At 38.3% G+C, this 24065-nt stretch overlaps 1 protein-coding gene across 1 annotated transcript in view; it reads right to left on the bottom strand.

The window, feature by feature from the left end:
* Window positions 1-6820: 6820 nt before the first annotated feature.
* TRANK1 (tetratricopeptide repeat and ankyrin repeat containing 1) overlaps window positions 6821-24065 on the bottom strand; it is a 59990-nt gene continuing 42745 nt past the window's right edge. Inside the window, 16 exon segments of the mRNA XM_062497420.1 lie at window positions 6821-7406; window positions 8336-8437; window positions 10039-10224; window positions 10227-10245; window positions 10248-11192; window positions 11195-11261; window positions 11263-11483; window positions 11486-11581; window positions 11584-11797; window positions 11799-13088; window positions 14103-14248; window positions 15076-15208; window positions 16722-16825; window positions 20724-20812; window positions 21646-21802; window positions 22482-22622. Of these exon segments, the coding sequence (XP_062353404.1) occupies window positions 7300-7406; window positions 8336-8437; window positions 10039-10224; window positions 10227-10245; window positions 10248-11192; window positions 11195-11261; window positions 11263-11483; window positions 11486-11581; window positions 11584-11797; window positions 11799-13088; window positions 14103-14248; window positions 15076-15208; window positions 16722-16825; window positions 20724-20812; window positions 21646-21802; window positions 22482-22622 (4017 nt within the window). The 3' untranslated portion in view covers window positions 6821-7299.

The following is a 24065-nucleotide window of genomic DNA, read 5'->3' as shown; positions in this document are numbered from 1 at the left end:
TGCCCAAGTGCTTCATTTTGAAATATGACATTGCTTCTCAGCTAATCCCCTGTGTAAGAAGAGGCTTCTACAGCCCATATTTTAGGTGATGACTAAAAAGCTGCTGTAGAATCCCACATGGTGTTCACTGCTGATCACCTCCACTCTACCTATTAGGAACAGAAAGAAACAGAGGATATCTGAGATATCTGAATAAAGACTGTTTTTCTTCCTCTTTTCCCTGTCACAAATAGTCCAATTCAGTAATATGCCCCATTGTTTCCAAATGTTGAGGATTAACCCTGAGTCTTATGGCAAATTGGTATTTATCTTTAATACCTAGCTCCTGGAAGCAAGTGGTCACTTCAGATTTTCTGTTTCTTTTAAATAAAGCAGTAACTCAAATATTCCTGGATAGGGAGGAAAAGTAGGTTTGGCTGAAGACTGTTGAAAAGACTCAGGAAATAAAGGTATATAAGAAAATAGCAAATTTCAATAAACTCACAATGCAATCCTTTGGCGTTAAGCCCACAACTGTGCAACAATTCTAAATTGTGGATCTGGCAGTATGAGGTGTGGGGGGAAGTTCGTGGTCCACCATGTGTAACCAAGCAGAATATAAAAATCTGTGTTTGGACAGTATTTTAGTCCAGACCTCAAGGTCTGGACTTGAGATGCTGCTGAAAGAGAAAACATAAGATAAAATGGACAAAAAAGAGAAACATTGTCTCATTTATCACTGAGGTGAAAACTCCTAACTTCGAAAACCTCCCAACTTCATTCTTACTTTGGATATCATAGCTTTCATGAAGAGAAAGGTTTTTATGGTTTGGGACTTTTGAGTTTTCATGGTCAAAGGAACTATTTTTCCCCCAAGTAACTATAATAGTCTATCTATCAATCAAACTAGGTAGACAGATACTTTTATTCCCCATTTTCAGGTAATTTTTTGTACTGTTGCAGAACAAGCCACGAAATGGGGATGGCTGTGATGTCCAAGCATTAGAAAGGTAAGTTTTTTTTTTCATTGAATTGTCTTGTTAAGATTTAGGGCTTGAACATTTCAGTGATATCAGACTTAGAGGAGAAGCACATACTACTATAGTAGCCTTAAAGAATGCAGAATTTACAGGCCACAAGGACATTTGGAAAAACTCCCAAGATAAGGAAAAAACTGACAAGCTAACTCAAGCAATTGTGCTGAAATCAGCTCTGAGTGGGAAAAGGTAATTCTGGCAGGGGCAGTTCATGACCACTGAGTCAAAAAACCCTCCACCTGAAGAGAAAAACTGAGCACATGGACTAAGCATAATAAGTGAGGGACTCAACCAGTAGAAGACAAAATACTAAGAGGACTGTGAAACTTGAAGCACGTGAACATTAATGCTGTTGTTTTCTAAAATGTATAAATAGTGAAAAGTTTTGATAGCCCTTGGGATGGCTTTGTGGATTTGCCACCCAGCACCCATTTTATGCACCAAATAAATACCTCAACTCTGCGTGTGGAATGACCTTACGCATGCTGGGTTAAAGAACTATATTTTGGAACAACATTCAGAAGGGAAGATAAGCATCAGACAAGACATGGCATTTTTCTCTTCTTTCTCACCCCAATTTAGTTAGAAGAAATACGAGGATGGAGATCCATACTACAACTTTGAACTTGTCTGAATAACATTGGCTTTAACGGCAGAGACGTTCAAAGTGATAGGGTCAAGGAAAAGCAAGAGTTACCAAGCATGTTATTTACAGAGGCAAGCAGAGCAACTTGGAAACTGGTTTTTGGCACTTATTTCAGCTTGACCTTTCTGTTCTTCCTGTTCTCTATCCAAGAGTTCCTTGTTAACTGCTCAAAGCACATCCTTTAAAGAAACTTGACCATGTTTTATCTAGCAACTGTGGAAAACATGGTTCTGCATTATTTGTTAAAACTGAGTATTTACATGCTTTATATTTCCCCAGTAATTGTGGTTCAAATGCATTCAATAGCACAGCTAACTTACTCCAGTGAAAGATTATCATACAAGATTGAAAAGTACCAGTTGCCCTAAGATCTCTCGATTCCAAAACTGATGGAGTTATGTGTATAATGTTAGTATGTGCATTTATGGGACACAAGGGCAGAAGTAGCCTCATCAGTATGGGGATGGCCATCAGTATGGGAGGGAGGCAGCACTTCTTACCTTGAAGGTAATGTCACTTTGTCATTTGAACTATGACAGCAGCAGACTGACTGGGGGAAGGAAAAGGCTTCAGAAGAAAATGGGTGGGATTAGCAACTGGCCAGTGTCAAACCCAAGATACTGGTCTGCACACTTGGTTTGACCCTGTGCCTCTATTATATGCCCAAAATTGCTGTATTTGACAAACACAGTAGCTCAGCATGTCACCTACCCCCCCCAAGTCCAAACAGGATCCAGAAAATAGGCAGCTCTTTCTCATCATCCACTTCAGTTTAGTAAAGCACTCCCTAGGGTTATTGCATACCAATGGCATCTTCATAAAACTACTGTTGAATAGCTCCTGAATCACAGTGTTCTCCCACGGAACAGGAGATCCAGGCTTAATTCCATATCCATCTATCACTTAACAGTGCTGAGCCTGGTTGGGGGTGCTGCTGGTAAACCCATCTCTCCTACTGAAACTGTTTCACTGCACATTGAATTCAGCAGTGATTCACCAAAGGAAGGGTACTCAACCCTGCTCTGGAAACCAGGCACCACCAGCACTGGAGGTGCAGGTTGACTTCAAAGATTGGGTGGATCTTTTTCACATGTAGGACTACTGTGCTGACACCTGCAACTTGAAAGCATGTATTCCCTTCCTGAATGGGTCCCACTTCCATCCTCTCTCTGGCCCCATAATATCCTGAATTAGGCATCCTCAGCAGTAGCTGCAGTTAATGTTTTCTAGGCAAATTGGCATCTGACAGCTCAGAGCACCTCTTGGAAGGGCTGAGTTTGAAACCTGGCCAACTCAGCAGCCTAGAGAAGTATTCCAACCACTTAGCTGTTACATAAGTATTCATCATCACGTATTCCTCCAAGCAAACTTTTTCTGTGTCCTGGTGAAAGTAAAGAACTCTGGTCTATTCTTGTGACAGAGAGATGCCTGAAGGTTTCCATGGTCCACATTTCAGACACTCCTTCACCAGACTTCTCTCTTAGAGAGAGCATTAGGGAAGATACTCAAAAATTCTGCCATCTACCACACTAAGATAAAGAGTAGGGGTGTTGCCTGGTACTTTGCTGATGCATTTCTGAGTTACAAGCTAACAGACAGACATGCCATAAATCTAATACCAAGGTGTCTCTGGGTCTTGGTATATAAATGTAGGTGTGAAAGTTTTAACGAAAACTGAATTATAGAATAGTCTGGACTGGAAGGGACCTCAAAGGTCATGTAGTTCCAAACCCCCTGCCATAGACAAGGACACCTTACACTAGACCAGTTTGCTCACAGCCCTATCCAACCCGGCCCTGAACACTGCCAGGGATGGAGCATCTACACCTTCTCTGGGCAAACTGTACCAGTGCCTTATCATCCTCACAGCAAAGAATTTCTTCTAATCTCTAATCAAAACCTATTCTCTCTCAGTTAAAAGCATTTTCCCTTTGTCCTATCACATGTTCTCATAAAAAGCTCCAGCTCTCTTGTAGGACACCTTTAGGGAGATACTCTAAGGGGCCTCCAGAGCCTTCTCTTCTCCATGCTGAAAAACCCCAACTCTCTCATGCTTGCTTTCACATGGAAGATGCTCCAGCCCTCCCATCACCTTCATGTCACTCCTCTGGACTCCTTATAGCAGGTCTACACCCTTCCTGTGTTGATCAACAATAACCACTTCAGTGAATACAGATAGAATAGTGTGTCCCTGTCTATCACTATTTTAGCTGCCATTTTGTTATTGCTGGTTATATTTTTTTATCTCTTCTTTTCTGTATTTAACTTTCTAAATACTCCAACAAAAAAGGTTGAAGATCAGTAGCAACAGCTGTGGTCCTTTTCATGTAAGGATTAGTGCCTCCAGATTGGTTTTCAGCAAATACTGTCACAGGGGTTTCTGGCAGGAAAACCTTTTCATTTATTTACACAGATAAGACAATTTATTTCTCCCTGTGTTTTCAGTAAGTACCGAGGTAAAAGGCTTCTCTTTAGGAATGACAACAAATGTTTAAAAAATGGCAAATGTTTAAATTATTTGCTGAGTCAGAGTTTGTAACAGCTGACTGTTAGGAAAGTGTTTTCGAATAAAACTGTGGGCAGTATAATGAAAAAAAAATTTAAGAGAAATAAAGGAAAAAGGTGAAAAGTACACATCATTTACCACATAGATCTTTGTATTAATATGAGGTTCAAGGAAGCAAGAGATTTTTTTTCTTGGGGAGTCTGAAATTCAGAGACTTGTCATGTTTAGGACTACACATTCCATCTTTCATTCTTTTTCATTTAGGTGTAAATATTGTATCACCAGGGAAGGAGATTTTAAGTCACCAGTTTCTGAGCTTTTGAAGCCTTTTCAAAATTCTTTTCAACATGGCTTAGACAGGCAAAAGTGGGTGGATTAGCTCAACAATCTGCATCAACTGCTTAGTTCCAAGGTTTCAGTGCAATATGCATCTCACACATTCCAAGGCACCTGTCATGGGTCCAAAGCCCTTTGAGTCATAGGCTTTAGCTAATGCCAGAACGCTGGGGTTTCCACCAGAGGTGTGAAAGATTTTTTTTAAAAAAATAAGGAAAAAAAACAGAACAAAAAAAATCCCACAACCCAAGGGTATATCTGGACAAACTAATTTTGCTAATGTAATATGTAAATAGGATTAATACTGAGATCATTATTAGCTGAAAAGACTGCCATAGAAAAGGAAGATTTACGTTTATTCATGCAAACCAGCATAGGGGAAAAAATCCTTAAAGCTGTCATATTGGTCTGGAGATCCAACTAGACTTCCCATCTCTGCTTGAACATTACTGAAATCTTGACCTAATATATCTCTGAAACTGTAAGCTCTGAAATTTGAATCACCATTATTTTTGTTTAGCAGTCAGTATTTCATATGTTATTGAAATAAGTTCCATCTGGGAGTGCTGATTCAAAGTCAGAAAAAAAACAGTGGGTTGCATGGAACCACATCAAGAATCACAGGACCCTGCTCCAGGAAAAGATACCTAAGATTAAGTTCTTGGTAACTTCTGTTGTTATTTGTTTTTATTTGTTTCCCCTTTGCTTAGTATTTTTGAGATAATGTTTAAGTTGCTTTTTTTTCCCATAAAGTATATTAATTCATTCTTTAAAATGTGGCCATTCTTTAAAATGTCCTTAAAAAGTTTAGGTAGTATTTACTGCCACAAATGTAAATAGTGAAGATGGGAAACTAATCAGGAGAGTTTCTGCAAAACACCCATCATTACAGAAAACAAAGCCAAATAATTTACATTAATGATCCAGCTTCCTTAATTCTTGACTTCTATACAGTGCAAGTGACTTGCATTACATTTCATCAATGTATGTTTCCAAACTATATTCTAATGCTTGCTTAAGGAACAAGACTTCTTTGAGAAAAAACATCTGGAAAGAGATTTTCACAATGCATTAGAAAATTATTACTGCTACCCACATAGCTCCATTCTACAGCACCATTTCATTCTTACCCATGTAAAATATCCCATTTCCACAACACTGAACTTAGTAATAAGTGATTAAGTTTTTGACAAGAGGTATTTATTGAAGCAATTTGTTATGTATACAAAGAGGAATAATTTTAAAGGCAAAATATTTCAACAACTAAATAATATTCTAATTATGTTTAACACACAGATATTTTAATTAAAAAGGTTACTGAAGGAGACTACGTGTTGCAGTTTAACCCCAGCCAGCAACTAATTACCACACAGCTGCTCACTCACACTCCAACCTTCTCTGTGGGATGGGGAGGAGAATCAGAAGAAAGGGCAAAATCTGTGGGTTGAGATAAGAACAGTTTACTAACTGAAATTAAGTCAAATGCAGTAACAATGACAATAATAATATTTTTAATGAAAAAGAAGGTAAAAAAGAGAGGGTGGAATAAAGCCTGAGAAAAACAGTGATGCACAACACAAGTGCTCCCTCCCCCAACTGATGCTCAGCCCCTCCCCAGAAGTGATCAGCCCCTCCTGTCCGCCTCCACTCAGTTTATGTGCTGAGAAGATATTTTATGGTATGGAATGTCCTTTTGGCCAGCTGGGGTCAGCTGTCCTGGTTATGCTGCCTCTCAGCCTCTTGTGCACCTGCTCTCTAGCAGAGCATGGGAAACCAAGAAGTCCTTGATCTTTGGGAAGCACTGCTCAGCAACAACCAGATCAGTGTTTTGTCAACATTATTCTCATTCTAAATTAAAGTGCACAGCACAATACCACCTACTAAGAAGAAAATTAGCTCTATCCCAGTCAAAACCAGGACACTACAATATGCTGGACACACTGAGACCCCAACAGAATGAACTGATATTCTGGACCCAATTTACAAATCTCACTCATGCAGTCACATATGGCTTTCAGAAAGCATTCAAAAAGTAAGACAAGACCAAGTGATTTTAAAATTTTTAAAGGTTTTATAAAAACATTATATATTACAAAAATGTATCAATTCAGCCTTAAAATTAAATCTTACATAGTTCTTAAAATGTGTAACATTCTTTAAAATTAAGATTATCCATTTTTAATAGGTACAAGTAGAAGTTTATATCAAACAAAAGACAACCCCTAACTCTCCTACCTATCCAATCAGAAGAATACATACTATCATAAATACGAATGTGTTTAGTTATTTCATGTCTATAAAAACATAAAAGAGGGATACTGTAAATATCTCACCAGAATTCTCAAAAAGTTCTAAACATGCCAATACTCCTAAATCAGAGAAATTATCAACCTATTTTTCTGAGGATTCCAGCTCAGAAGAATGATGACACAAATTTACAAGGAAGAAGAAAAGAAGACTGAGTGGAAAAATACCCCTGAGATAAGTCAGAACATTAATATTTTTCTACTTGCTTGTTTCTTTGACTTTTGTTACTTTTAAACAATCACATAGGTTTGAAAGGAAATTGGTCCAGTCACAGGCTTTAACAATTACATTATTATGACATAGGTAATTATTCTGATACAATACAAGCAATAAAAAAAAAATAATAAAACACAGCATAAGTTGCTCTTTTTCTTCAGACTCTTCTGATTTCTGATCCCATCCCTTTATTTTTAAAAAGAAAATTTCATTCTAAACTTAGATTGTTAAGAGGATAAAACAGCCATCTGGAATAATTTTTCTATTTGTAGTTACCCATGTCTTCCTTTTTTCCTTGAGTGTTTTTTATAGACAAGTTCTTCAAAAGCCATAATTTCATGTTCCACTTCATTTTCCAAGTCTTTGTCATGCACCAAGCCTATATTAAAAACAAAAAATTAATGCAGAATGGAAAACCCAGCACCTTTTTCTTCTAACAGCATGACAATCTGTCATTGCTATTTTATATGTCAGCAATATACCTTCATACGTGCATAATCATGTTTAAGAAGCATTTAGCTTTAATATGACAATGTACTTAAGAGCTCTGCAACAAAGCAGCGACTGCTAAGCCACTTGCTGCTCCAGTAATTAATTTTCACACTGAAAATCTGTTTCTATTATTTCCTTCAACTTTTCTAAGTCTGTCTCATGTCTCTCTCAAGATTCACTTTCAGCAGACCCTACACTGCCCTGCTGACTTCCAAGACAGTCTATAAGGTTGCTTTTGAGACAAGAGCACTCCCACTCCTATTAACTGTATCTGCTAGAACAGGCAGAGGCAACACAAGGCTTTATCACAACCAATTTTTCTAAAATTGAGCTACTTAGTCCATTTTGTAAGTCTAATTGCTTCATTGCTGCCTATTTCTGCAACTGTTGCAATCCCACCACCTAACATATTTTTAAACATGAACATTCAGGGAGGCAAAATGAAGTCTTAAACTTGCCCTTAGAGATCTGTGATGCAATAGACTGTGTCAATATATGCTACTTTTTGTATTAAACCAAGAGAAATGGAAGTGAAAATAAAAGAAGCAAACACAAGCATCCTTTATGAGGCTGGGATGCACCAAGGACCAGGGAGAAGACTTGCTCTGCTCTGGCCACCCTGCAACCAGCTGCTCTGTTTTGAAGAGCCACTGAGGAAAGCCTGGTTATCTCATGTTTTCCAGAGTGCCCCTGTAGGACTGCGTCTCAAAGGTCAGTGAATATTCACAATGCTGCTGACTGGGAGACTGAAGTGATGCTTAGCAACCACTACTGAACAGTAGTGGGCACAAAAAACTATGCAATTTTAAAACATACCTTCTTCTGTTATCCTGTGAGAGTCCATTTGCGTCAGCCACATACGAGCGTCATCAGTGATGTCAACCAATTTGTTGGCATGCATGGTCATTACTTCTTCAGCTGAAATGGAGCACAATTAACGTTCTGTGAGAAAACTTAGAGAGAAATGGACAGCAGCTACAAGTCAAGCACAAAATGAAGTTACACAGGGATGATGATGCTGCAAACCAAGAAGTCCATGATCACCTTTGAGTGCTGAGTCATGAGTTGTGATCTCATGTGGGGAATAATTCACTAATGTGGATGAAGATGATGTATGTATTACTCCCCATTCTAATGAACAATACTATCACAATCAGAGCAGAAGTTCTACATCCCATGTGCTGCCCTTTTTGAGTTGCATCTGAATCCTGAAAACATTCTACTTTATTTTGGGGTTATAAAGTTCCTGACTTTCATTATCTCTCTGAAATTATATAAATCAAAGTAAAACATGGACCTAAAATGCTGCAGCCTTTGCTGAACTGCACCATTAAGAACCTGGAAAATGCCTGTTACAAAAGAGAGGGAAAATTAATCTCAGAGACAAATAATTTCTCTATATATATTTTCACCGAGTAGAACAAGGTAACATTCATCAAGCAATTGTCATAATGAAATCCACTATTACCTACTACAAGCCTTATAATTAAGCCCACTATATCCATCTTATTCATCACTGTCATGGTTCACTGAGCAGAAAACCAAGTAAACAATAAACTAAACTTCATGGACCTCATCCATATGTAAAACTTTCCACTAGGTGTAAAGATATAGCTTACACATGAAGAGCACAACCTAACGTTTAGTTACAAATTTAACATATTTCACTGATCGGAGCTGATGAATATAACAAATTCTACAGTTTTTCACTAATGCAGGTATCAAAGGCAAAATGACAATTTGACACAATTGGTGGATTTCTACAACTGAAGCCAGTTAAGATTTAAGTGGTCACTTTCCCAAAGCAAGTATACTAAACAATTTTGCTTCTAGGCCATTCATTCACTAATTCAATTTTGCTTGCAAAGATCAGCACAGAATAATGCTTTAAGCATATAAGGGGAAAAATTAATATCAAAATATGTATCTCCAGCACCATCATTTACTAAACTTTTTAATGCCAGTGTTGCCTTTGAGTACTTGATACACCATAGATTTGTGGTTAAGTATCCACTTTAGTTCAGCCCTAGCAAAATTACAAGTTCAAGGGCAGAATAATCAGAGATATCCTCAGCCAAAGGCTCCAAGTACTCCTACCAGGCTACCCCTGCATATCCAAATTACTATGGCTAGCAGAAGTAAATAAGAAACAGTAGAAACAATATAAAAATTAGTAAAGATTACCTTTGCAGTAAAACTGCAAAGTTGCTGTAAAACTGTGTAAGTTCAGAGAACACAGCACATCTCTCCATGTGCTTAAAATTCACTTTACTATCTGTAAAAATTCTCTACTATTCACTTTACCTCTACTATGTAATTCATTAAGTTGGAAGAGTTTATAATATATTTTCAGTATTTCCAGCTCTCTCAGTTCCTCTTTCCCTCAGCTGCCTGAAATACCTGGAAATACCTTTCTCTTGACCACATAAAGATTTTCAAATGGAGCATTGCAGGTCTAGCAGTTTGGCCAAAAATGACCTATTGCTTAAATTGTTTAAAGAAAGCAGGAAAGGTCCTACCTTTAGCCCAGGCTTTTTTCTCATAGATTTCGTCTACTACATCTGAAAATCTTTTAATATTCGCTTTGATTTTCCTCTGGTGTAACTTGGAACCTTCTTTATATGCTAAATGGTCTCGGGTGTAATCCCTTTCTGTAATGGCTTCCACTGCTTCAAGTTCATCATGTATTTTTGGATCTATCTTCTGAAAAATTTGGCATAGTGTCTTGTAAGGCAGCATGGTTATTTGTGTGTTCTTCTGTGTTTCTATGCTCCATATAGGCCTCACTGGTCACAGAAACTGCATTTCCTTCTGCATGCAACTTTTCTTCCCCACTGTTCTCTGTTGGTGTCAGAGGTTCAGAAGTGTCTGCCTCCATGCTTTCTGACTGGCTGAAATAGTTCTCAGAATTTAGGATGAATCTGACTCCACAGAGGTCACACTGGGTTTGGTCAATATCTGCTCTTTTGAATACATCGGATAAAAATGCTTCTTCTTTCATTACAACAGGATGAACTCTGGAGTGGCCCTTCCTTTTCTACTTCATATATAGGGAAATAAAATGGAACACACAATACAGCTGATGTTGAGCAGATTCTTTCTGTTCTTGCTTCTGTTGCTTGCTGAGGGCAATGACTTCTAGGGGATCCTTTTGGTCCTTTAAGCAATGAACCTCTTCAAATTCCTCTTCCACCTCATCAACATATTGTGTTTCATCCAAGGAAGTTATAAATCTGTCAAGGTTTATGTGTTCAAGCTGGATGCCCTATATGGGTGGATGCCCCTGAATGTAGGCAGTGTCCCACTTCCAGCAACAGTCAACCAAGTGCTCTTCATCCTGCACTGTCATCAGCTCTTGCAGGCGTGCAGCAACTTCTCTTACATTACCCACTTGTTCCACGACCTTCAGCAGTCCTTCAGGTACTTTAGAGGGAGTGTCTTTTCTCATTGATTCCAGCATCGCCTTGATTTCAGGAAAGAGGTGGCATAAGACGGATCTATCTTTAGAACTCTGCACCTGGTCAGCATTCAGTAACATCACTAAGCATAGCACTACTGTCCGCTCAGCCTCCCCTAAAGTTATGCAGTCAGGATCCCTGAATGCATCCAGGAGGATATTGAACCTTCCACGAACACCACACAAGACTTCTCCTAGATAACAGAGATGAGATGAGATCTGAAATAGTATACAGCTACATTTGTGTCCTTTGGTCTATACTCCTGTATAATAGAAAATGTGTCTAAGTTCTTTGTAACGGTCCTTGTGGCTGAACAAAAACTCCCAGTAATGAAGGAGAGCAATGTAACTCTTTGGAAGGCAGAGAGTAATGTTCTTGGCAAGACGCATCAGGACAGCACAACATAGAATATACTGGAATTCCAGCAATATCACAGTATTTCCCATGCTTGGAATCAGGTACCTTGTGCATTTCTTGATCAGGACATTCATGAAATGGAAAAAAAAAATCTTTTACAGCTTTCCGGGTTCTTATGAACATAGAATTGCTCAAGTGAATTTTCAAGAAGTCAAATGAAGCACAAGTGTGTTCTTCCTGCATTTTTTTGGCATTTTTGCCAGGTAGCAACATACCCTGTCTGCCCCCTGTTCCTTTGATCTTTTCTCCCTGGCCTTTATTCTTTGGGCAACTTTTTGCCTTTGCCAAAGCAAACATTAGCTCTTTGTTATAATTACCCTCTTCTTTAAAAAGAAGTTTCTCAAATTCTTCAGGATATCCTGAAGATAAGATAAGGACCTTCATAGCACTTAGCCACAAGTCTTCTGGCAGCAATGTCTTAATTATTAAACTTAAATGTGATGTACTTCTTCAACATTGCTCTACAAGGTTTGGAAATAACACTACTGAATTGCAGTATTTCTTTGCATGCCTTTGGGTTCTCAGACAGTATTCTCAAATGAAAATGGTTAGGAAAAAACATTCCTAGGAGAGCTTTACATGATGCATATTTGTCAGAAGTCAAAATGTCCTCAAAGCTTTTGCACTGATTTAGTAGCTCTTCAGGGAAAGTGCATGTGGCTTCCAACAATAGTCCATTTATTGCCACCAGATGCATTTTACACTGAAATATTGTCTTTGCTTCATGACACAGCAAGGGCCTGAGGTAACCCTCACAGGTTTCATCTTCACAGTTCAATCCAGCAATGAACCTCATACAAATATGAAGGTACCTCTTGCTCAGTAACTCACGAGCGATAAAGTACAACCTGCTTAACAAGTGCTGCTTCAAAGCTGATTTTACTTTCTCTGTGCTTACTGAGAGATCACCTTTTGCCTTCCTCTTCTTTAGGCTTGACTTGTCTAACAAAAACTTGATAATGGGTTCAGCTTCATTTTGAGACATCTGGCGACTGTCACCTATTGGGACAATCCCAAAATAGCCAAAGCATAACTTCACCATATATTTCTCTGAATTGGTGGCTGCTTTCTTCAGACTGCTGACAAGACTCAGAAGAGCCATTAAGCCACATGTTGCCATGAAGAGGATGTTCTGGTTGGGAGTGCTGCAGCGACATAATGCAAAGAGAGCTTCAACTGCACCAGCAGAATGATTCAGAGATAGGAACTGACAGTATGCGTTGCTCAGCTTCATGAAGTCACCTTTCTGAGCTCCCTGCAAAAGCACAGCCTCAGCAGTGCCAGACTTCTGCTCAGTTTGTTCACAAAGTTCAAGGGCTTCTCTTAGGGTGCTCTCCACGTTCCCCATATGCAATTGTGAACCACGACTCAGCCTGGCATGTGCTTCAGCAAGCAAACACGATGCACAAAACTCTTTTACAGCTGTGAGGTTGGCCGCTTTCAGAACAAACCCACGTTGTTTCATTAACTTTGCAGCCCCCTCCTGCCGATCCTTCCTTTTCAGTAAGTCAGCTCTTTGGTGCAAATATCCATAAGACTTCAGAAACTCAAGCTGATCCTCTATATCAAGTTTTGAGAGGACTTGCATCATTTCCTCAGTCCTGTTCATACTCAGGTACTTTGCAGCTGCTTCCACATACAACTGATTTGCTGTACAGGAGAGTTTGGAAGCCATTTGTCCTTTTGCTTTGTATCTGAAATAATAGATACACCAATTTATGCCACAGATGACAAATCTGGACAAAAAAAAGAACTGTAATAAATAAAAAGAAAACCATTAAATTAATAGTTTCCCCTAGAAGCCCTTCCTTCATAAAGGCCAACTGTTTCACATGACATGCCTGTCAGGCAAAAGAGGATCACATCATCTTAAAAGATCTATAGAAAAAGAATAATTACAACATGAGGCTGTGAGAATCAAAATTATTAAAACTTTTGGTACAAACAAGATCACAAGGTTTACAGCATTAGTGAAGCATTCTCCACACTGTCAAATCAATGTAAAATAATTTTAACACATTTTATCAGCATTAATCTTCTATTTATAAAAAAATATGAATTTCAGTGAATTCTCCACAAGTCAATATATACAATACTCTGTAAAATTTACATAAACTTGTCAGTTTACAGAGAATTCTTTCAAGCCTGCTCTATGTATCTGCATATACTTTGTAGCTTACTGAGTGTCTGCGCAAAACAACTGGTTGCATCCTTCATAACATGCACTTCAGAATATTCAGTAATTAATTATTAATGGCTGATGTAAAACCATTGAGGTATCCCCTAAGCCAGTTCTCTGAAATATTCTCTCCTGCATGTTGAGAATGAGTTATTTGTTCTGTTGGATGAGTAAATTTTCATCAGCTTTTTGTTATCATCTTTCTCATTATAAATTTGGCAGTGCAGATTTTTTTGTGTCTTATGTTGATAAATTTCCATGAATGTTTTTGGGGGCAATGATTTAAAAACTTGTCTGTTGGTAAAGTTACTTTAATTCTTGAATTTTTTGATCCATCTCTACATATTAAAGAAGCCTTAATCATTTAAAAAAGCAGTTACCATTACTAAAGGTACATCACAAAGGATTTATGTAAAACAAAGGCAGTAGACAAAACCCGTCTGAAAAAATTTCAGTGAACCAGCTGCATTATATGGAATTTGGAAATGCAGAAGAGAATTATAATCCAATACCATCTTCCAAGACATACCTTTCAACTGCCTTTCCTGCTTCTTCATAGAGTTCTTCCTGACAATACATTTTAATGGCCAGATCAAACTCCTCAATTAGTTCATAACATTCAGATGCCTCTTTGTAGCACTGTCTTTTCTGATAGTAAACTGCAGCATCTTTCATCTGCAATGCGTAAGTCCATAATGAAACTGAAGTGCTATAAACAGTCAAAATTACATGAATGGAATAAATCTTGTAATTCCATCATGTGTCTCATAAAGAAGTACACTTTAATAAAATGCTATTAAAGTATCTGAATAAAATCAAATACATATTAAAGTAACCATCACTAAAACTGAAGAGATGTGTCTGAAAAACTAGAGTATAAAATGAAAGGCATTGTACAGGATTTTCAAAATAATTTTATCCACTCAGCTCTGCCAGTTGTTAGAAAACACTACACATGCTTCTGCTGATTTACAGATTTCTCAGAAGAAACAGTACTAAATTACAACACTTATGGATGCAGAATGAGAACCCTAACATTGTATCTGTAACTTCAAATATTTGGGAACAAACCTTTACAATTATTTTAGTGGAAATACACTGAAAATAAAAATATTGCATATTGTTAGCACACTACTTTAACCCTTCCATGTTTTAAGGTTCCATTTAGATGGCTGTTATCAACGAAGTCTCAGTATCATCAGAGTACCGAATGAAGCAGCAGCTTAAGTTTCATTACATCAGTCATTCACTAATTTTTGACTGCAAATGACTGATAACGACATTTGAGGACAGCCAAAGAAATAAAGCCAGCCTGAATCATTCTCCACTTCATTCCTCTTCTGCCTATTCTCTGAGAAATAATTCGTTTCGAACAGCCCAGCTTAAAGAGCTTGTTTAGTTTAGCTACTACCATGACACAAAACGATTCTCTTACTTTCTGAGGAATATGAGAGGAAAAAAAGCTGTAGGAAAAGGAAAGTGATAAGGTGAGGATTTAATACCTTTTCTAATTTTTTACACAATTCTGCAGAAAGACAGAACTCCTTTGATTGAATCAGACATTTTAGCGATAGTTTTGGTTCTCCACATTGCAAGTACATTTTAGCCAATGTCATATATTCCATCTGTTTTTCCCTGTAGTATGTAAGACAAAATTACCAGTAAAAACCAAATTAAGTTTAGGATCATGTGAGCTGTCACTGAATCCAACCAACACTGACATTAGACATTATTCTCTATACATTACCTGATGAGTTGTGATTTTGCAATTAATTATATTTTGGGCTTACACTGCTCTGTCCAGAAGTCTGTTCTAAAATAGGATAGCTCTGGCAGTCAAAAGACTCTTTTGAGGTGGTTTTTTTTTTACTAATGTATAGTATTCTGATTTTGTACTGCTTCTCTTTTCTTAGCTTGTTCTCTCCCTTCTGCTCTTTAGTGCCAGTGTCATTAGAGACACAAGCAAATGTGTTCTCAGCCTTTGTTTTGTATGACTAAACAATCTCATCCTTCGTGGTATCACTGCAGCATGGTCTAGATAGAATTCATGATTCTCAAGCCTGGAGAATCAGAACTGTACAGAGCATTCCATACAGAACACACAAAAATCTTACTTAGGCTTCTTACATCAGCATTAATACCTTTATTAAAAAAAAATCAACTTTGGCAGCTTCATTATTACATATGTTCTGTCAACTAAACATATCCTAATACACCAAATTCCTTCTCCTCTAATTTTATGCAGTTGACAAGCTCAGTGAACTGGAAAAAAGTTCTATCAGTCATATCAACAATTTCTCTGTAATAATGAAATTTTATGAACAACCTTATACTTCAAACCAGGGCCACTAATGTAAAGCAGGTAACTAAAACAGATTAAATCTCTACCAACTTCAGTAACTGCATTTCTTCAGATCTTCCCTCTTCTCCCTTGTGTGCCAGCTCCATCTGATCTAGTCATTCCTTCCCTATTCTGCTATCATTGCTAGCTTCTGTCTCTGCAGCATGAACAGGAACTGAGTTCACTTAGTTCTAGATCTTTCTCCAATGAGTTTTTTCCTGTCTTAAAATTGAGATGTCTCAAAGAGTTTCCAAGCCTCTTCAGGAAACTGCAAACTCTCTCCCCTGTCAAACTCTTGAGCTATTTTACTCAGATGAAATAATGAACTAAATGATTAATCTCAAAACCTGTTCCTTTAAGACTGTCCTTTGGTTCAGGTCTGGTTCTGCTTGTTTAGTTTAAATTGACTGTAACACTAATCTTACCCCAAGGCTCACTTTTTGCTAGCAGCTTTTCTTCCTCAATTCTCCTTTGCTGAGTGGGATTAACTGAAGCTGAGCACTCCTGATGGCATATGTTCTCCTATCTATATCTAAGGATGTAAAGCCTCTTGACATAATGCAAATCCTGTGGCTTTTCTCTCACACAAGCAGTAAGCCCTTGCAAGGGCAAATTTCATTTCATCTAGCTGGTGCTAGACCTTCCAATTTCTTAAATCTTTTTTTCCAACTACTAACACATAAAGACACTCCTCCAGCACTGTTCTCAGATGTCTCCAGTCCGGTCCCACAGCTGTGTGAATCTTACCCTCATACCTCCAAGGGGTCTGGCACCACAGTGACACTCACTCAGCTGCCTGACACTTACCTTGGGCTGCATTTCTTTGCATGCACTTTGAGAACAGCAACGTGTGTCAGGGCCAGTTTTGACTTCTCAGCTGCTCCTCCCTTTTGGTAACATCTGGCAGCCACCTGGGGTGAAATCACACATAGCATTCACAGATGTACATCCAGCCCATGGCTTAGTCATATGAAAGCAATACTTAATTTTACAGTCACTGGAATGGAAAGCAGAAAGACTGGCAGGATGCCCAGAAAAAGGAAAAGGTAAAACATTGTGGTATATTTTTAGGACAAAAAGAAAATCTTGAAAGTCAGTCCATGTGCAACTACTAAAATTAGAATATTAATTGCAATATTGAACATGGACGTAGTAAAAGCAGAATTCCTGGTAAGCTGATAGAACAAATAGCATATGCAATTTGAATGCTACCCTAAACCATTAACTGGTAAGTGACCAGGCATCTACAATATATTACTAAAAGTGAGGAAGATTGATGTGTGAAAAGTGAAATTGAAAAGCCAGGAACATTTACTCAGTGCTTTTATCATACCAGCCTCTTTCTGTGAAAACTAAACAGAAACACCAGGACTTACCATGCTCCTAGCAAGCTTTGCTTCATTACCACCCTGCTTGTTCTGCAACACCATGATTTCTTTATTCTATCCATTAATTTAGTGCTGCTTCTGTTTGGAAATTGCACACTGCAAGCCACTCTTATAACTGCCTAAGTCACCAGATAATGTCATCTTAAGATAGCATTGATTAGCAAAGATCAGGGTTTGATAAAGAAAAGCAGATTTGCAGATAATATAGCTAATAAATTCCAGATTTCAAGATGATGTTTTTACCTGTGTGGGTTTTTTATCTAAACTCTTTTCTATCCATTTAGAAAATTGCCTTTTATTTTCAAGGAGAGATAAAGACTATCTGTATAGTGGCAGTTGATTATTTTGGTTTTTAGCCTTGTTATAAATATTTACTTTCCCTTCAAAGAATTGTATGTTGTTACCTGCAAAACACAGCTGTCCCTCTGCCATGATCAAAAATATATCTAAAGTATTATTTAATAGAATCACAGAACATCCCAAATTGAAAGGGACTTACAAGGATAATAGAGGCCAAATTACTGCTCCCTGCAGGACTACCTAAAACAAGCCCACACAACTAAGAATGTCATCCAGATACTTCTTGAACTCTGAACTCATGGCTTAATGCCATGACCACTTTCCTGGGGTGCCTGTGGCAGACCACTTTCTCATTGAAGAGTACTATTCTATGTCAAATCTGATCCTCTTCTGATCCAACTTCATTCCTTTTCCTCATGTGCTGCCACTGGTAACCAGACAGAGATCAGGACCTCCCCTTGAGGAAGTTGTAGACTGTGATGAGGGTATCCCTCAGCCATCTCTTCTCCAAGCTCAACAAGACAAGTGACTTCAGCTGCTCTTCTTAAAAACATGCCCTCTAGAGCTGCCCGTGGCAATGCCAGGAGGTTGGGACTGGATGGTTCTTGAGGTCTCTTCAAAACCAAACCATTCTTTTTCCATCATTTTGGTCACTTTCCTCTGGACACACACTAATAGTCTGATGCCCTTCTTATATTGTGGTGCCCAAAACTGCATGAAGTACACCAGGTGAGTCTGCACCAGCACAGAGCAGAGCAGAACAATCATCTCCTTTGACTGGCTCACAATGCTGTATTTGATGCACCCAGGACACCGTTTGCCTTTTTTGATTGTGCTGGCTCATATTCAACTTGTCATCAACCCAAACTCCCAGAACTCTTTTCATGGGGCTGCTTTCCAGCCTCTCATTCCCTAATTTGAATGTATAACCAGGATTACTCCATCCTAGGTGCAGAATCTGGCACTTGCCCTTGTTAAATTTCATACGGTTGGTGATAGCCCACTAGGTTGTCAAAGTGTCTCTGCAGCTCTCTACCGCTGAGGGAATCAACAGCTCCTCCCAATTTAGTGTCCTCCTAGTTCAGTACAGTTGGCAAACATATTTAAAGTACACTCCATTCCTGTTCCAAATTATTTTTAAAAACCTTAAAGGGCCCTAGCCTTTAAATTGAGCATTGGGGAATTCAACCAGCTTGATATAACCCCATTTACTATAACTCTTTGAGCCTGACTTGTCAACCAGCTGCTCACCTAACGTATTATGGACTTGTCTAGATGTGTGCTGAACCTTCCAACCAGAATAAAGAGAGATTGAGAGAAACTATTAAAATCTTTCCTAAAGTCAAAATATACCACATCTACTGGCTTCTCTTGGTCAACTACATGAGTGGCCTTGGACTTTCCCATAGTGAACTCATGCTGCCTATGACTAATGACCGCATTGTCACTCAAAGGTTATTTTCAGTAACTCCCAGAACAGCCTTCTCTGTAATTTTACCAGGCACCAAAGTGAGACTGAAAGGCCTGTAATTACCAGGGTCTTCCTTTTTACCCTTCTTGAAAACTGGGACATTTTGTGGCATGTCAGCTTCCAATTGACTGGGACCTTTCCAGACTTCCAAGACCTTTGAAAAATAATGGAAAGGGATCCCACAATAAAATGGGCAAGCTCATTCAGTACCTGGAATGAATCCCATCAAGCCAAATAGATTTAAGTGCATCCAGTTGCCACAGCAAGTCTCAAACTACTGCAGAGTCCATTGGGAGTTTATCATCCTCCAAATCACAGTCTTCCAGCACATCATCAGTGTTAAAGACACAGGTGAGGAAGCCATTAAATGTTTTTGCTTTGCCTGTCCCTATTTGTGAGCTAAATGACCTCATCAAGTAATGGACCAATGTTTTGTCCAATTCTTCTTTTGCTGTTAATGTGTTTTAAATTACCTTCTTCTTGTCCTTCATAGTGTTGGATAGCTTTGGCCACATGAGTTTTCTCCCTACAGTGAGTAACAGCATCTCTGTTGTCCTCCTCCAGTGTCATCTCTCCTAGCTCCAATGTCCGCACACTTTCCCTTTTCCCCTAAGTTCAAGAAGAAGATGTCTGCTCAGCCAAGCCAGACTCTGTCCCACTTGCTTGACTTCTGACCCATTGGAATGTCCTGCTTTTACACTCTTCAGATATAGCCCTTAAAAGGTGCCTATCATTAATTAGCTCCTTCCACAGCCCAAGTCTAGTCTCCCCATATCTAGGATCAAAAGTTTGCAGGACTTTTTCTTCTACAGCCAAAAATTTGAAATTCAGTTACTTTGTGGTCACTGTGACCAACACATTAATCCCTGCTTTATTCACAAACGCCTCTCTGTTTACAAACAAATTTAGGAGGTCACTTTTCCTTAGTCAGCTCCCCTAGTAACTGCACCCAGAAGTTATCTTCAACATGCTCCAGAAATTGCCTGGACCTGTTTGTGTCTGCTGCATGATTTTCTCAGTTGATGTCTGGGAAGTTAAAATCACCCATAAGAACAAGAGCATTTGATCTAGAGATATCCCTTATCTCCCTGTAGAGTATTTCACTGATGCTGCTGTACTGGATGAGTTTTGCCTCGTTCCCATTAACTGTCATCCTATATCTGGACTGTATTAACTAGGAAGCTAGGAAACAAAAGACTGTAAAATCTCTATGTTCTTTAAACAGAAAGGGAATGAAACCATCATTTCCCTACCCAAATTAATACACTTCCAAGAAATGCTTTCATTTTTCTACAGTATGTGCAATGATACTGTCAAGAAGATGGTTTAGATTCACACATATAAGTAAATTCTGATGGATACTAATATTTGTTTTTCCAACTGTCTTTCATTTGTGTTCATTAAAACGTATTTCCCTCATGGGACTGCAATTTCTGGGCAGTGAATTTGAGACTACAAACAAAAGGCTTGCTTTCCCTGCTCACTTCTTATAAGTAATTTACAAGTAGACACATAGCTACAAACCACAAACTAAGGCAGACTGCTACAGAGCAACTGAAGGTTTGCAGATGGTTTATAGATACAGAGCAAAGAAAAGGTTTCAAAACAAGCAAGAATGCTTACTTATTTCAGATAAACATATGTTCCTACCTCCCAGAACTGGTGTTTGGCATAATAGTCTCCCTGTGCAATCCATTCTTCTGGAGTTAAAGTTTTAGCAAACATGCTGTCATCTAAGTCTATAAGGGCAGGGGTGACCATTTTATATTAGAATGGATAAACCACAGAAACCACTTATCATGTACCAAAACTAAGCATTATCTCACAATGGTCCAAGCTCTATGTGCTTACACCAGAAATGGTAACTATGAATCAAGTGTAGTAATACTGCTGTGTGAAGTTACCAGTCAGAATACAAAAAGCCACCGAGTTTGGCTGGAGACTGGGCAGGTAACATAGCAGAAAATCTGACTACAAACTGACCACTTTAAGCCATAAATATCTGCAGCCATCAGGGTCCATTGAGCTCTCTCCACGGTAACTGGCTGAGCAGCAGTGACCTGATCTCCCTGTATGTAAGAACACCTCTTAAGGTCACCCCTTGAAGCTGAGGGATCCCTTACTCAACACCACACATCAGTGGGCTGGTAAATGACAATTTTGCATGTGTGTAGTATTTAAGATAGGTATAGCAAGCTTATGTAAAAAGTAGAGCATTGACCAACAATCCATCCATACTTAATGAATATTTTACATATCTGAATGTAAGAACTCAATAAACTAATTACAAGATCAGATCTGTCTAAGGGATCACTGATCTTCTCCTATGACAGCAAGAAAACTTAAACTAGTGAATTAGCAATAAAGTTATACTTTAACATAAACAGCTGATCATTAGAGACAGAATAATTAAGACCTGCTGAAATAAGTGGAAATTTGCAAGGTCAGTTACCAATGCATACTGTTAGAAGGAATAAGAGATTTAAATTTCTGTATTACACAGACTAAAAGCAAGAAAATATGAGTTTTGACTGTTTTACAGTCTTTTAAGAAAGTTTTAGGACAACTTTACCTTTCTTTTCATCTGTTTTGACAACCTTAACAAATTTTCTTTTGATGAAATACTTAAAAGGTGGAGTCTGTTTATCACAGTCTTTATCAAAGATCCAAAGACTGACTCTGGCTCTTGTGATTGCAGTATACAATTGCTTGAGTTCTCCATTCAGCAACTGAAGCAGAACAAAAACATTAAATAAAATAAATGAAATGCCAGATGAGCTAAATTGTTAGAAAGAAACACACTTTGCAGTTAAAAGAAAACAGAGAATTTATACAGAATGAATAACAAGTAAGAAAGTACTTTTAAGTAAGAAAGTCCAAATATTAAACATGGGATTTCAATTACATAAGCCATTGTCCAGCTAACTTAAAAGCAACTACTACTACAAATCAGTTGCAGGCTGATGACAGACTTTTCCTTCTAATCACTTGCACATATAACTATTAATTTACCATACATTCCTGAAAATATCTGACTCACCAGATTCTAGGGAACTTCCTCAATTTCAAGGTAGTGACATCAATCAGAAACCAGACTACAGGAATAATGAGCACTGACAAGCTGAATTGCTATTTGCTTTAACCACAGTTGTTCTGTAAATATACCCAAAAGTCTATGACACATGTTTGTTCTCTAATCAAATTACATTTGCAAACAACCTTTTATCTTTTAAAATCAATATTATATTACATTATATTTATATTATACAAAAGTGAAAAAACATGAAAGGTAAAGCAACCTTGATAACCATGGAACTAACAGGATGAAAGAATTTAAGAAATTTCCCTACTTTTAAGATTTAAGAATTTAATTTGTCCTTCCTATTCCCAATGTAACAAAAAACTCACCTTGTACATTTCTACATTAAATGGAGTCCTTCCCTGTATACCAGTCGCCTCCTCTAACGGCACTTCAATTAGCAAGTTGCTTTCCACTGGCACATCCAGACCAAGACTAAAAGAAGAAATTATCTTCCATTCTTTGCTAGCCTGAAATATAAAGAGAATAAGGTTTATTTGTATGTACTAATGACTACTGTCTATATATGCACGAGATAAGGTTGTATGGTGTAACCTGTTCATCCCTATAAGAGAAGAAGGCTCAGAACACTGGGGCACAAAATTATCTCAGGGAAGAATGTAAAGAATAATCAGCAATTTTCAGTGAGAAAGCTGAACTTCATCTCAATATAGCCTTTGCTTGAGATACTTGTCTGTACCAGGTGGTCAGGCATATAAACAACCTTCCCTAAAACAGCAAGTACAGAGTTATACCTCCCTGAGCTGCTGAGGCAAAAGCAAAGATGTACCTCAGCCCAACAGACTGTGGAAAATCTGAGGAGCAAACAAAACAAACCCTTAAGAGCGCAACTAGCTTGAGCTGGCTACAAGCTGCATATTACTTTTCAGGGACTGGGGATGGCCAGCATCATGATGGAGAAGCTAATGGGAATACATACATACATATATATTTTTTTTTTTTTTTAATATATATATATAGGGAGCACTAATGTGAATCACATCTGTATTGTGATTCTAATGTATATTGACCTTATTATGCTTACAGCAGAATTTCAGGATCCTGCTGTTATCACTCTTCTAGATTCAAATAATATGCAATGCTCAAAATATCAAATAAGTAATTTGATATTAAATATGAAAACCTCCTTGGGTGAACTATACATTTTCATCTAAACACCCTTACAATTATCCCTCTGTGGAGGAAATCAGATTACCTTCACCATGGAGGAGAGTCAAGTTTTAGTCCCAGAGACAAGGATTCTCCTACAGACCCTCAATACCAAACAAAGTCACTGAGGGGGTTCTGTTGATTGCTCGGCCAGGCAGCTCCCTGCCAGCCTGGGGCAGAATGAAAGGTAAATGGTGCTGGGAAAAACTCACAAGATGCAATCTGTCATACTAAAATCTACTATATAAGACACATTGGAGAGAACTTGGCCTGCAGGTTAGGATGGGCAGCCACTAAGTCGCCTTGATTCTACAAGACTGACAAGCTTACTGACCTGGACCCACACATATCCCATGCTGGCATATATTCTCATCCGCAGGGTTCCCAGAAAAGATCTGCCTGGTCATTCATGTGATGAATGTATTAAGCTTCATGTTGAACACCAATAACTGCTAGTGCTGTTCTCAGCCAGGGGGTGGAATGGCACCTGCCAACAACTTCTCTTGTAAGAATACTCAGAGGCGAGCAAAAAAACCCACTCATGGGGAAGTCTAAAAAGTATGGTCAGAAAATATTGGATTCCAACACAGAGACATGTGAAAGTTGTCTATAAATACACACAGACACTCTTAACTGTAAGTTATATGTGGCAGCAGATCAGTGCTCTGCTCTCTCACGCCAAGTAGGGAATGCCAGCTCCTGATCACACTGCTCTGCAGGTTCCTGATCCCCTGCAAAACTAA

This window comes from Cinclus cinclus, chromosome 1 (assembly GCF_963662255.1).
Source record: "Cinclus cinclus chromosome 1, bCinCin1.1, whole genome shotgun sequence".
Lineage (NCBI taxonomy): Eukaryota > Metazoa > Chordata > Aves > Passeriformes > Cinclidae > Cinclus > Cinclus cinclus.
The sequence above is the reverse complement of the archived record's forward strand: the minus strand, read 5'-3'. Positions and strand labels throughout refer to the sequence as shown.